The sequence below is a fragment of the Vipera ursinii genome (genome assembly GCF_947247035.1).
Source record: "Vipera ursinii genome assembly, chromosome: 1".
Taxonomy (NCBI): domain Eukaryota; kingdom Metazoa; phylum Chordata; class Lepidosauria; order Squamata; family Viperidae; genus Vipera; species Vipera ursinii.
In genome coordinates, this window is record NC_139512.1 from 242,879,715 (window position 1) to 242,893,269 (window position 13,555).

The 13,555-nt window shown below is 40.6% G+C and overlaps 1 protein-coding gene across 1 annotated transcript in view; it reads right to left on the minus strand.

Annotated features, from left to right (window-relative positions):
• Nucleotides 1-13,555, minus strand: part of MDN1 (midasin AAA ATPase 1) — a 131,487-nt gene that overhangs the window by 17,987 nt on the left and 99,945 nt on the right. The window contains exons 79-87 of the mRNA XM_083348146.1: nt 12,780-13,241; nt 10,675-10,904; nt 9,606-9,749; nt 7,980-8,152; nt 7,629-7,790; nt 5,291-5,425; nt 3,781-3,922; nt 2,296-2,465; nt 909-1,049 (exon numbers count right to left, since the gene is read on the minus strand). Of these exons, the coding sequence (XP_083204272.1) occupies nt 909-1,049; nt 2,296-2,465; nt 3,781-3,922; nt 5,291-5,425; nt 7,629-7,790; nt 7,980-8,152; nt 9,606-9,749; nt 10,675-10,904; nt 12,780-13,241 (1,759 nt within the window). The remainder of the gene's footprint in view (nt 1-908; nt 1,050-2,295; nt 2,466-3,780; nt 3,923-5,290; nt 5,426-7,628; nt 7,791-7,979; nt 8,153-9,605; nt 9,750-10,674; nt 10,905-12,779; nt 13,242-13,555) is intronic.

The window sequence follows — 13,555 nt, forward strand, 5'->3', positions numbered from 1 at the left end:
TATATATCAAGACTAAGGCAACACATGCTTTGAAAATGATTTGGAAAAATTTCTGGACATTGTATGAGCACAGCCCCACTCTGCTTCTAATTAGAGCAGCAACGTCTTCTTTTCTTTTCAGATTTTTGTGCCAACTTTAAATGCGCAATAACTTTAGAAATTGATTGTTTGCAAAAACTGAGTTTATTCAGCCAACTTAACATGTGTTTCTTTGCTGTATAGATACTTAAAAATGAAAGCAAGGAAAAGGGAAAAAAAAAGAAATGGAAAGCCGGAAAAAAGAGAGAAAAGAGTACATTAAAGATTGAGAAATGAATCGATTCAATAAAATATTCACATTCTTTGTAGAAGCCTGAAAAAAGAGGCAGCTGCTTTAACAACAGAGGAATGATGCATGAAAGGTCCAAAGCACTATTAATTTAGCAATGCACGCTGCTAGTTAATAGCATTGTTATCAAAAGCCTCACATATGAGTGCGTATACTTTCACCTTCTTAACTACTACCCTCTGCTGCCATTTCCTCTTTTAACTTCCCACCCAATGCACAAAATAAGTAACTAATCATGCAAAAGGTAAGATATTTATTTCCTGGCTCATTTTGATGGGCGCTGATTGTAAAACTCATCTTCTAGGAATTCTTTGCATGCATAGCATGTTTTGGAGACCAATTAATTTACCAGCCTTCCCACCTGTCTAGTGAAGAAACAAGAGGCTGCTGTGCATCTCTGCCTTGGAGGCCGTGGAATATACTCATCTGTTCCCAACTATGCTTGTAAAATGCAAGCTGGTATCAACTACGTAACTTCAATTATTTCTACAGCAATATGCGCGTACACACGCACATTCACACACACACACTAAAAAGAACAATAAGCAGCTCAATACAGAGTTGTTAGGCTATTTATTACCTCATCTATTTGTTCATGGATTTTCTCTTTAGTTTCACTATCATCTGCTTGCTTCTCTTTTTCGTCATCATTGGATGATTTCTTCTCATTTTGATTGTCAACTCCTATATTGTCATCTTTTGCCACCAATTCCGAATCTCCCTAAATAATTCAAGAAAAATATCCATGTTACCGCCAGTGCATACATAATTCTCAGTCTAACATTATTCAACTTGTTTTGAGAAATATGGTTACCTGTTTATGAATATAGCTATTAAATTAAAACAACTCCCTTCTTTAATAGAATGCATTTGTTATGCTTCCTCAACAGCAAACAGAGCTAAATTAATAAAATATGCTATTGTAGAACAATGTGAACTTTTAAGTTAAAATAAAAGTAGATTCATTACACTGTACTCAGACTGTTTTAAAAAGAAAGCTCAGCATATTTTCTTAAAATATTAATGCACACTCCATTCCAAAATACACCTAAAAGAGAGGTACATATATTAAAGTAATAAACCGAGTAAGAATTTTTAAAAATTCTTTTTGAAATTCCAAATTGACATAAAGCCTCAAAATCTTTTCTGAGGAAATAAAAAGCCCTTCACAAGTTCTACCATAAGAAATAGGCTGACTGGGGTTTACTCATTCTGTGCTTTCCAAAATAATCACAGTGAAGAGTAGCTCTTTGGATGAGTCCAGATTGAGAGGCCAGTCATGTGCTGAAGGCCTTCATCATCAGGGTAAAATGCAACAAGTGCCCTCTAGCGGAAGTTCTTGGGAGTGATCAGGTATTAACATCAAATATTCTGATAACAAAAGCCACCATCTCTTTCGTCTAATCTCCATTTGAAATGGTGTTTTGGCAGCTATCATTATTATTTTGCAGAGACAAAGTCTAATTCACTTCCTTTTATGTGGCCTGAATGAAAAAAAAAAGCTCGAAATGAATTGAATTCCATGTAAAGGTAAAGGGTTCCCCTGTCCAGTCGTGTCCAACTCTTAAGAGGCCGTGCTCATCTCTGTTTCTTAGCCGAGGGAGAGAGAGCCAGCGTCGTCCGAAGACATTTCTGTGATCATGTGACCAGCATGAGTATACGCTGAGGCACACGGAACACCGTGGTACCTATTTATCTACTGAAGGGGTACCTATTTATCTACTCGCATTTGCATGCTTTCCAACTGCTAGGCATGCAGGGGCAGGAGCAAGGAACGGGAACTCAACCTTGTTGTGCAGCGCTTGGGTCTCGAACCTGGGCTGTCAGCTTTCCAGCTGCGAAGTTTAACGTCTTGAACTGCTGAGCCATCACGCCCCCTTTTCTGTGTACTGTCATGCATTTTACAGAATTAACCAATGGTGCAACTCTTCCTTCCTTCAAACATTATATTCATTTTAAAATTTTACCTCATCCATCCCTGGCCCAGTTTCTGTTTTGCCATCTTCTTCCTCCTCCTCCTCTTCCTCCTCCTCCTCATCTCCCCAGAGCCTCTCGTCCAATTTGTCAGCATCTCCATCTCCAAGATTTCCCATCTGTTTATCCAAGTCTTCATCTTCCTCAGACTCATCTTCTTCTTCTATGCAAGGTAACAGTAGTCAAGGCATGAAGCTCAGTGTAAACCTTCAAAGAGGGAACTCCCATAATTGTTTAGATAAAGCACTATGAGTCTGGAAACAGACCAGAGTCCAATAGGAGGACATATGCTTTCCAGCAGACTAAAGGGACTAATGGTCTAACTCAGGGGTCGGCAACCTCGGCTCTTTTATGACTCGTGGACTTCAACTCCCAGAATTCCTGAGCCAGCATAGCTGGCTCAGGAATTCTGGGAGTTGAAGTCCACGAGTCATAAAAGAGCCGAGGTTGCCGACCCCTGGTCTAAGTGATAGGCAATTCCTTGTATATAGAATACACTTAAAATGGGACAGATGAAAGCTCTCATCCTGTGGGCACAAAAAATTTCTACAGCAATGGGAATATTTATGCCTTTTAGGTAGTCTACATGAAAGAGATTTAAGATAAAAAAAATGAAATTTATGGTAAAGCAGAGACTTCAACCCCTGGTCCGTGGACCGGTACCGGGCCGCAGCATGCCAGCAACTGGTCCGCACAACAAGCAAAGTCCCATCCGGGGGATGCAGGCAGCACAGAAAAATGCGCACTCTCCGGTTCACGGAAAAACCTTTCTCCACTGGACTGGGTCCCTGGTGCTCAAAAGGTTGGGAACCTCTGCTTTAAAGTATTGATAGAATATTAAAAACCTTATTTTTATTTCTGGCTGTGTCATACTATCTAAGTGTGCTAAAGGTGACTCATTCATGACAGTAATATATTGCCAAATAGGAATTATAAACACTGCACTAAACAGGCCTTCCAATGCCAGCTTTGCTTTTCAATTAGAACAGCTACTGACCACACAATATTTTCTTTCTTAAATGCTTGAGAAAGATCAACAGCATAGCCATTTTCATGTAAAAACCACAACCTGTGGACTTTAAAATCCTGCTGAACTCCTGGTCCGAAAATCTTTATTCCAAGTACACAAAGAGGTCAATAAGAAGGGGAGGGAGGCTCTGTTTAGAACTTGGATTTGCTTAATTTTGTAACAGGAAACTCTTGGGGTCACATTTTAAGTTAATTCTGTATAGGTACATTTGGTTCTATCGAGTTCCAACATCAGTTAGAAAAAAAAAATCTCAAAAGTGTTTCAATGTTAGCAAAACTTTTTTTCCTAATAATATTACACAGGAATGAGAAGCCTCTACCTATCAGTATGTTTTATTAAATCAAAGACTTCTTTTTTAAAACCTCAGTATCAGATCCCAGTTGTGCACTGAATTCCTGAGTTACTTTGTATCAGGCCAGAAACATGAAAAAAATATATAAAACCATACCTTCTTTTTCTGGCTCTCCACCGTATGTTTTCCCTTCAAAATCCTCAGACATTTCAATTGCATTATCCTCTCCTTCAATATCTGGTTTCGAATCTGGATCATCCTTTTCCTTTTCCTGCCCTTTTTGGTAAGTATCTTCGACCTGGAATATTTAACCAGCCTTTATTTTAACGGGGTGTCTTCTTTAAAGTAGCATGAATTCCCCTTGCCCCCTCCTCAACTTTCAGCAAGATAATTTTAGCATTTCCTCTTTCCTGAGAAATGCCATAATTTATTTTTATGGCATGTTTCTTTAAAATTGAAGTAGACTATTAAAAGGGTCGAATCCCGAGTGCCGTGTAACAGAGTGAGCGCCTGTTACTCGTCCCAGCTTCTGCCCATCTAGCAGTTCGAAAGCACGTAAAAATGCGAGTAGAAAAATAGGGACCACTACGGTGGGAAGGTAACAGCGTTCCGTGCGCCTTTGGCGTCTAGTCATGCCAGCCACATGACCACGGAGACGTCCTCGGACAAGCGCTGGCTCTTTGGCTTTGAAACGGAGATGAGCACCGGCCCCTAGAGTCGGAAACAACTAGCACGCATGTGCGGGGGAACCTTTACCTTTATTAAAAGGAACGAAGAGAGAGAACGAATGTACAAAAATGATGCAGGGATTCCTGTATTACTCCATGCATTAACCTTTCCTGCACAAACAGAAAACACTTTGGTGTTTGGCTTTTGTGCCTTAACCAATATACACAATTTCAATTGCTTTATTCCAAGCTAGACCAATTGGCTCCTGGCAGAAGTGGTCTGATGGTAGATGGTATGCTAAAAGCCAAGGATGTCAACTCCAGTGACCAAGGAAAAGCAGGCCAGCTGTTGTTATATGCCAGAACTCGCGATGTCACGTGACGTTGCGCAACGTTATCAGGACGGGTTTTGCCATTGCCGGCAATGGGATGGACGCGGCTTCCGGATGATGCATCCGGCCTGCGGGCCGGCAGTTTGACATCCCTGTTATATGCCATGCTGGAATCCTGACTGATCCTGCCACGATCATCACCATAAAGAATAAATGTTTAGGCCAGGACACTGATAGCAACAGGGGTTGAGGAAAGGGACGACTCTGGGAAGATTAAGCCATGGGACACGCCAGGCTGGGCCAGCATTTGCAGAAGTGATTGAGGCAAAATAGGGATTCAGGGAAGTGCTTGGAAGACTGGGGGAATGTGGGCTGTTTGGGATATGGTGTGTTGGGACACCTCTGATGCTAGTGGCTTTGCCTTAATTACCCCAGAAAATTGCTCTAAGATTGCTTCGGATGTTAATATCAGAAACTTGAGATCAACTCAAAAGTTCCAGATTTCGTTTCTGCTGAACTCTGACATGTTTTCCATTTTGTGCACATCCCTATGCAATGCTGTTTGTTCACCACCAAAAGGAATAAGCATTTTTTCATGTTTCTCATACATACTAAAACCCTAGCATTCATTTGCTTTGTATATTGTAAATACACTTCAAACCGTACCTGGTCTTCATTTTCTATCTTGTCACTAACATCCTTTTTGCCTTCCCCATCTCCAATGCCACCGTCTTCGTAATCATGGAATTCTGTTCCTCCTTGTCCCCCATCCTCAATGATTTCTTTTGGTAAACAAAAACCCTAATAAAAAAAAGCACTCAGCTGAACCAAGGATGGCAGTCATTAAAATAAACACTGAGTTCCAACATTTTAAGGTTTCTTCTGCTTGGGTTGAAGTCTTTGTAAGCTTTCTCCCAAAGACAGAAAAATCTACTTCAGCAAAAATCCACTAAGGTTTAGTTACTTATCAACATGTTAATTAATTGTCATATAACTGGGTTATTCACCCAAAAGTTCCTAAAGAACCATATGTAAAATTAATTCCCTCCTAGAAAAATAGTCTTTTTTATTCATATCAGAATACCAAAAGGAAGCCAAAATATCATTTAAAAAAAAGTAGCAAAAAAAAAGTATCCAGTCAACTTAACATTTCTTCCAGGTAAACTGATGGGAATGACAATCAGAATTTAAATTAGTAAATTTAAAAAGTAAGAATTTAAATAGTAATTGAGCCTTGGTGGAGCAGTGGGCTAATGCCTCCTTAAGTAACACCAGCTGCCTGCAATTAGTGCAGGTTCGCATCCCACCAGGCTCAAGGTTGACTCAGCCTTCCATCCTTCCGAGGTAGGTAAAATGAGGACCCAGATTGTTGGGGGCAATTAAGCTGACTTTGTAATAATGCTGCTTGGGGTGTGTGTGAAAGCCCTAATAAGGAGGCATATACATAGAATGAAGGCTACTGCTAAGCTTGTAAGCTGCCCTGAGTCTTCGGAGAAGGGCGGGATACAAATGGAATTAAAAATAAATAAATAAATAGTAATCTAAATAGAATTCAAATAGTTAAGATTTGCTGGAAGAAAATTAGAATGGATTCTGCAGTGGTTAAATCCTGCCTCAACTTTTTTGAGTTTTCCTAGTGTCGACAGGGTACATGAATTTAAGTGAACTTATGAATACCGTAGAGCAGGGCTTTTTTCCTCATAGAACGCTCAGAACGGAGTTCCGGCACCTTTTTTGGATGGAACCTTGTAGGGTAGGCAAGGCGGGTTGTATGACATGTGTGAGTTCCGGCACCTTTTTCTTTTACAAAAAAAGCACTGCCGTAGAGTGTACTTTTCCAAAAGCCTGATGAAGTTCCTCATCAAAGACTTATGAATGAATACAGAATAAGAGAATCCTTTTATGTACTTATTTATTTATTAAATTTTTGTGCTGCCCATCTCCCTCACAAGATGATTCTGGTGCTGTTAACTATTTAAATACAGACCATCAACAGTAGGGAATAAGTGGGAAAATTTTCTTACTGGAAAGAAGCAGAAAGCGGAACCTTCTCAAACACCTGTTTTGTAACCAGCGCTATTTAATTTGTTCATAAATGGTCTTTAACTTAGAAATAATCAGGTGGCCGGTCTAATTGTGGATAATACTAAACTATTCAGATCAGTAAAAACTAAAACTGATTATGAAGAGCTCCAGGAGAATCTTTTTTTTAAATTGAGTGAACTGTCAGTCAAAGAGCAATACCCAAGTAAGTGTAAAGTGATGCCCATGTCTCACGTCTGGCCATTTCACATCTTCAGTGTTGGGGTCTGAGGTGTCTTGCAACTTACCAGGAAATAAAAAGTTTAAGATCATAAAATTGACTAAGCTGCTGTTAGAAACAGAACTTCTGTGTTAGGAATGATTAGAAATCACCTGAAAATAATAATTTCTCTATACAAATCTATGGTACCTCCACATCTGGAATACCATGTAGAGTTTCAGTTGCCATACTTAGGATACAGGAGAGCTGGGGGAAAATTGCAAAAGATTGCAACTAAAAATGATCAGGAGTTCAAATATTTCCCCGTGAGAAAAGGCAAGAATACCTTATACTCTTTAGCTTAGGGGGGGGAAAATGTGATGGACATAACTGTGGTACATACAATCTTGCATGATATGGAAAAAAATGGACAAGAAGCTGAGGGTCTTTGTTTTATCTCCACAACAGGGTGGGCTGATAGAAAAATAGTCCAATTTTACCCAGTGTTTCTATAACTGTGAAGGGATACAAATCTGGACCATTCAGTTCTAGTCAAACATCTTACTGATAAAAAAAAATTCTGAAAATTCTGTTAAAGCTAAACTGGAAAACCAATGCAACATGCAACAACAAGCTCAATTTCAAAGGCCGTTGTTTCAACTTCAGTAGCACAAAGTAAAAAAAATTTTTTTTTGGAAAATGAAAGGTGCAGCAATGAATAAATGTAGGTTCCCACAGTGACCTTTGCTTTCCACTTCTTACCTTTTGTGCAATTTCTGTAAATATGTTTGTCAAGACAAAAAGCAATTTTGCAGTGCTCCTATGCGTGGCCAAGGAAACCGTGAGGTAGAAAAGGACAATATTGGAATATTTGCAAAGAATTGGCATTAGGCGTATAAGCAAGTGGCAGGCCTGATTAAAAAGCTGAAGAAATAAAAAAGAGAAATAATATGAATTAATTATGGAAAATATTTGGCTTGTAGTATTTATAAACAATTTCAAAAAAAAATTTTATTCTTACATGCTACTGAGTATTTGAGGCAAGATGAAGAAACAATTCTAACATTATGTTTAATATCTTTCCCCAGATATATTTTAGCTGAAAAATATCACCTTGCACTTGTATGCAGTGTAATCCTCGCCATAAGATTTCAGTTGCTCCAGGAGCTCAGAAATGACTGAAATGATTTTTCGTATATGCAAAGAATTCACATCAGAGCAAATTTCTTCATCTAAGAGTTTAGTTAAATGCCCTGTCTGGAGCTCATCAACTGAAGATTCTTCTCCTGGAATAAGAAATACAAAAAGCGAAGATCAAAAATGCATTTCAGTTGAGCTTATTTATTTATTTTATTTTATTTTATTTCTATACCGCCCTTCTCCCGAAGGACTCAGGGCGGTGTAGAGGGCAATAAAAATACAATATACAAAAGTTAAAAATAAGATTAAATAGAACTATCCCATTACAATAAATAATTAAAATACTAAATAAAATACCCCAAACCCATTAGACCAGGCCGGCTTGTTCAAATAGGTAAGTTTTCAGATCACGGCGGAAAGAGCGAAGGTCAGGAGCCATCCGGAGCTCAACCGGTAATTGATTCCAAAGGGCTGGCGCGCCCACAGAGGATGCTCTCCCCCTGGGGGCTGCTGGCCGGCACTCTCTGACCGGCGGCACCCTGAGGAAGCCCTCTCTGTGGGAGCGCACAGGACGAAGGGAAGTTGACGCCGGCAGCAGGTGCTCCCGTAAGTAATCCGGACCCATGCCATGTAGGGCTTTATAGGTAATCACCAGCACCTTGAATCTCACCCGGAGGGCAACTGGAAGCCAATGCAGCTCGCGGAGTAGAGGTGTTACATGGGAGTATCGGGAGACCCCCATCACAACTCACGCGGCCGCATTCTGCACCAGTTGAAGCCTCCGAGTGGTTCTCAAGGGCAGCCCCATGTACAGAGCATTGCAATAGTCTATATGAGAGGTCATGAGCGCATGAGTGACTGTACGCAGGGCATCCCGGTCCAGATAGGGTCGCAACTGGCGCACCAGGCGAACCTGGGCAAAAGCCCCCCTGGTCACAGCTCCTATATGATCTTCCAAATTTAGCTGTGAATCCAGGAGGACACCCAAGCTGTGAGCCCTATCTACGGGGGGGTAATGACTCACCCCCCATGGTTAAAGATGGAATAGCCTGAATTTCCTGAGATGCCGGCACGCACAACCACTCAGTCTTGTCGGGATTGAGCCGAAGCCTGTTCCTCCCCATCCAGACCCGAACTGCCTCCAGGCAACGGGACATCACATCGAGGGCATCACTGGGGTGGTTTGGGGTGGAGATGAAGAGCTGGGTATCATCAGCATACTGATGATACCTAACCCCAAAACCACAAATGATCTCACCCAGTGGCTTCATATAGATGTTGAACAGGAGAGGCGAGAGGACTGACCCGAGGAACTCCACAAACGAGAGGCCTCGAGGCCGACCTCTGCCCTCCTGCCAACACCGACTACAAACGTCCCAAGAGGTAGGTGGAGAACCACTGGAGAACAGTGCCCCCCACTCCCAACCCCGAGATGCCGCAGTAAGATACCATGGTCTTATGAATATGTCCTGTAAATCGTTGGTTCTCATTTTTATAAATTATCGTGATACAGAAGGGTCACATAGAGCAAGAAGAATGCTTTTGACAGAGCAACAGTTGCTTTCAAAACAAAACAAGTAAAAGAATGTTCAGTCCTACCATCTTCTTTTGGGAAGATGCCATTCTTCTCTTTATCTTTTCTTCTTTCAACCAAACACTGGACAGAACTCAAGATAACATGAATTGCAAGTTCTATTTGTTCTGAGAAGAGTTCTACAAATCCATCACCTGATGTTTGGTCATCTATGAAAACACAGTTGAGAAATTAAATGGGGAAGGTTTTTGTTTTAACAACGGAGAGATGGATGGATAAATGTGTGCGTGATGCTTGCTTCCACAATATCTAGCCACCTACTTATTGAAATAAATAAATGCTACCACCGTAATGTTTCCCCCATTTGAGTATCTGAAGTATCAAAATTCTCCCATTAAAATCAGGTTCAATGCTATTGTACACTACAGAGAAAGTTATTGGTTGTTCTTCAGAATTAAATCCGAGGTTCCCTTTCAGGGATCCAATACAGAAATGACTGCAAGCGCAGTCGATAATTTCATTATTTCAAATAAAATTACTGCACATAGTTGAAAGTTTAATCGCTTAGGAACTGGATAGCCTCCCGTCAGCCCCACAGAAAGTTAAGAGTAGCCTGAGGGAGCTGAACTATGAGGCACTTTGCCTAAGCCCTACATCTTATTCAAACAACTATAGCATAATCTCTCTCAAGACGGGAAAACCCCATAAGCCTCAGGGATACATTTGTGACTTCAAAAGCAAGTCTAGAAGAGCCGAGAAGAAGAAGAGATCAATACAGCAGTAACTTTTCTTTTACTTTTTAGGTTGATCCCTTCTTTACTTTTGCTTTCCAGAAGGTCCACTACTCAAGATAATCTGCTTCCAAATACTGCAGAAGTACAAGAAAAGTGGCCTCGGGGAACAGTAAGATGTTCTAGATCCCAGCCCCTTAAAGGCTGTGCTTTCAACTTACAAAAAGCCCATTTCTAGAAAGAACAGCCGAACATTGTGATCACTGGACGATATCAAGCATAAAGCAATGCTTAGGAACGAATAAAGTAATGACTGTAGTTAAAATCCTACAGGCAAACAGAGAACAGTATCAAATCAATAAAGCTCCCTCATTACTGAACAGAAGGGGAGAATCATTTTTACCTTCACAGTGCGAAATGGAACTGAAGAGTTGTGTCTTCCAGATAGCAAAATCATCTACACTGCTATTAATTTCTCCTTGGATATATATGAGACTCCTGATTAATGCCATCTGCGATCCAATTTGATTGACTTGAGAATCGGGTGGTGTAAATAACAACTCAATATCCTGCAGTTGAGTTGAAACCTTCAGCAAACAATCCACTCCTGAAGAGCATACTTCAAAACTTTTCCTAGGAAGGAACATCGAAAAGAGAATTTGAAACTGAATAAAAACTGCTACAAATAAATATGGAGTGGTTTCTGTTGCATTTATGAGTGATTTGACATTAGAAATACAATACACACACCGGGGGGGGGGGGGGAGAGAAGCCAAACGATCTGTATAATCCAGTTATAAAAACAATCTTAGAAATTTTGTTCAAAATGCCCCAATTAGAGCAGAACGGAGAAAGCAGTCTTTTGTTACAATACACCACTGTGATTTGCTTAACAACCAACATAAAAATGGTTGCAAAATGGAGTCCAGTCATGTGGCAACTCAACTTACAACAACTAACAATAAAAAATCCAGCCATGCATGAATGTTTTTAAATATGAAAGAGGAAGTGGATATTCAAACTTTACTAGGCATCTAGTAAATACTGGTACTATTAAAATATTAATTATTCATTTCATTAAAAGATAACTAAAAAATAGAAATGTTCAATTATGAGGAAAAAAAGAGTAAAAAAAGGTAATCGGACATAAAAAAATGACAAGTTAGAGAAGATTCCCATTTAAAAATTTTGCTTGGGGTCCCACTAAAAAATTACAGCCAATTTTTAGAATATATAAATTTAAGAATAAAGTGTAACATCAGGAGAAAGCTAATTTATTACAGTGCACAAAGTAGTGTATGACTTTGCTTGAAAATTCCCTGGGCGTGAAAGAATGCCAGGGACTGTATGCAGCAGATTGTTAAAATATGTTCTGGTAAACAGCCCACCATCTATGTCACACTTATTTTGCCCCATCCTGAAAAATCTACTTGAAAAGTGTTAGTCTCAGAGAGTGCCCGCATATGGAAAATTACTGTTTGAGTCAGGAAGTGCAAGTGCAATTCTGTAAGTATATGGTACGGTATCTAAAAGATTGTGGAACCTTTTGAATTTTCAACATTGCCGCAATAAATATTTGCGAGATTCTGTCACTGTGACTTTATAATAAAAGTAGTACTAGTGTCCATAATGTTGCTTGCTTAGTTTGGGCTACTTTGAAGAGCTAATACCAATCTTGCAAGTCTGGATACACTTCTCCCCTCTCTGCCTTTTCACCTTCCAGAAAACTAGGGAAGGTCAGCTCTGAGATGCCCACACAAATTGATTTTACCAGACCATTGTCTAAGACAGGGGTAGGCAAGCTTGGCTCTTTTATGACTCGTGGACTTCAACTCCCAGAATTCCTGAGCCAGCAGAGCAGAGCAGAGATGCCTCAGGAATTCTGGGAGTTGAAGTCAACAAGTCATAAAAGAGCCAAGCTTGCCTACCCCTGGTCTAGCGGGCAGCTCTTCCTCCCATCTCTCAAGGTTACTCACAGAGCCCATTACACAACGCAACTGCCAGCTCCTCCATTGGGAAAACCCCATATGCTACCCCCAAGTCTCAGCTTTTCAACCCAGGACCTGCTGACTATCTTTTTGACACCTGGACTTTGAACGGTTCCTGGACTATCTTCATCTATGGTCTCATTTGGCTTGGGGCTCCTACGGAGAGGATTTGCTTTCCGGCTCAGCAATGCTGGTATCACCGTGTGTGCATCTGCACATGCCAGTACTCTGCTCACTGCAGACTGTAAACATTTGGAAATGTGAAAGCAAGCTGTTCACCCCCCTTGCTCCGCCTGAGTGTTCAGACTGAAAGAGGAAAACCAACATGGCGAGCTTATCAGCTTCCAAGAGCACTGAGTATCTCCTTGAAGCATGATGGGCTCTGATGACAAGAAACTAGTTTAACCTTGCTATGGCACAACCTTTAGAAAAGTACAATCCTACTGAGGCAGTTACATGCAGCTTGCAAACCAACGCAACCCCTTTTTTGTCCCAGTATGATAGGCAGCATCTCACTTACCAGGAATGGAAGAGAGTCTCAGAAGACACCTGCTTTATGCTGTCCACCTCTGATTTTACTGCCTTCACCTCTACTAGCATCTCTTTCACCTTGGAAGCCAGCTGCTGATAGAGCATATCCTGCTTCCGCATCCTGCAGGCGGTAGGCAGCTGCTCTGGACTCATTGGAGTGAGATATGGTATCTCTGATGGATCCAGTTCCGGAAGTGACTTCAGAATCGTGGAAGAATTCGATTCTATCCCTTCAGACTTTATTTCTGTCCTGGAGCTGTTCAAGGTTTGGTTTTCTGGACAGCATTCTATAAACCAAGACAGCTGTTCTAGAAACACTACACACTGCATGGAAAGATGCTGCAATCTGTCAGTCCACTGCCGAACGCCATCTTGGGGAGGGAAAACCACTTCGTATTCACTTTCAGGAGACAGCCTGGCCTCAATCTCTTGCATACAGCTTAACTGATTCCTGGTCAAGAGATTCATATAGTAACAGATTTATTGGTTAATTAAAATGCAATTATTACAATTCGGGTACAGTATTTTAGCTATTAGATTTGGATATAAAGCTTTTCCTACATTATGTACTTGATTTCTCACTATCCTGTAAGAAAGCTATTTTTCTTCTGAATTTGTTTTCCAAGACCCCCAGGAAGCTTGTGGATTTGTCTATTCAAGCTTTTCCCAACTGGTGCCTTCAACCAGAGAAAGCAGGGAGCTGTATTCTCAGGACAGACTGAGAAAGGCCTGAATAATGATAGGGATAATAATGGTAACCTCAGG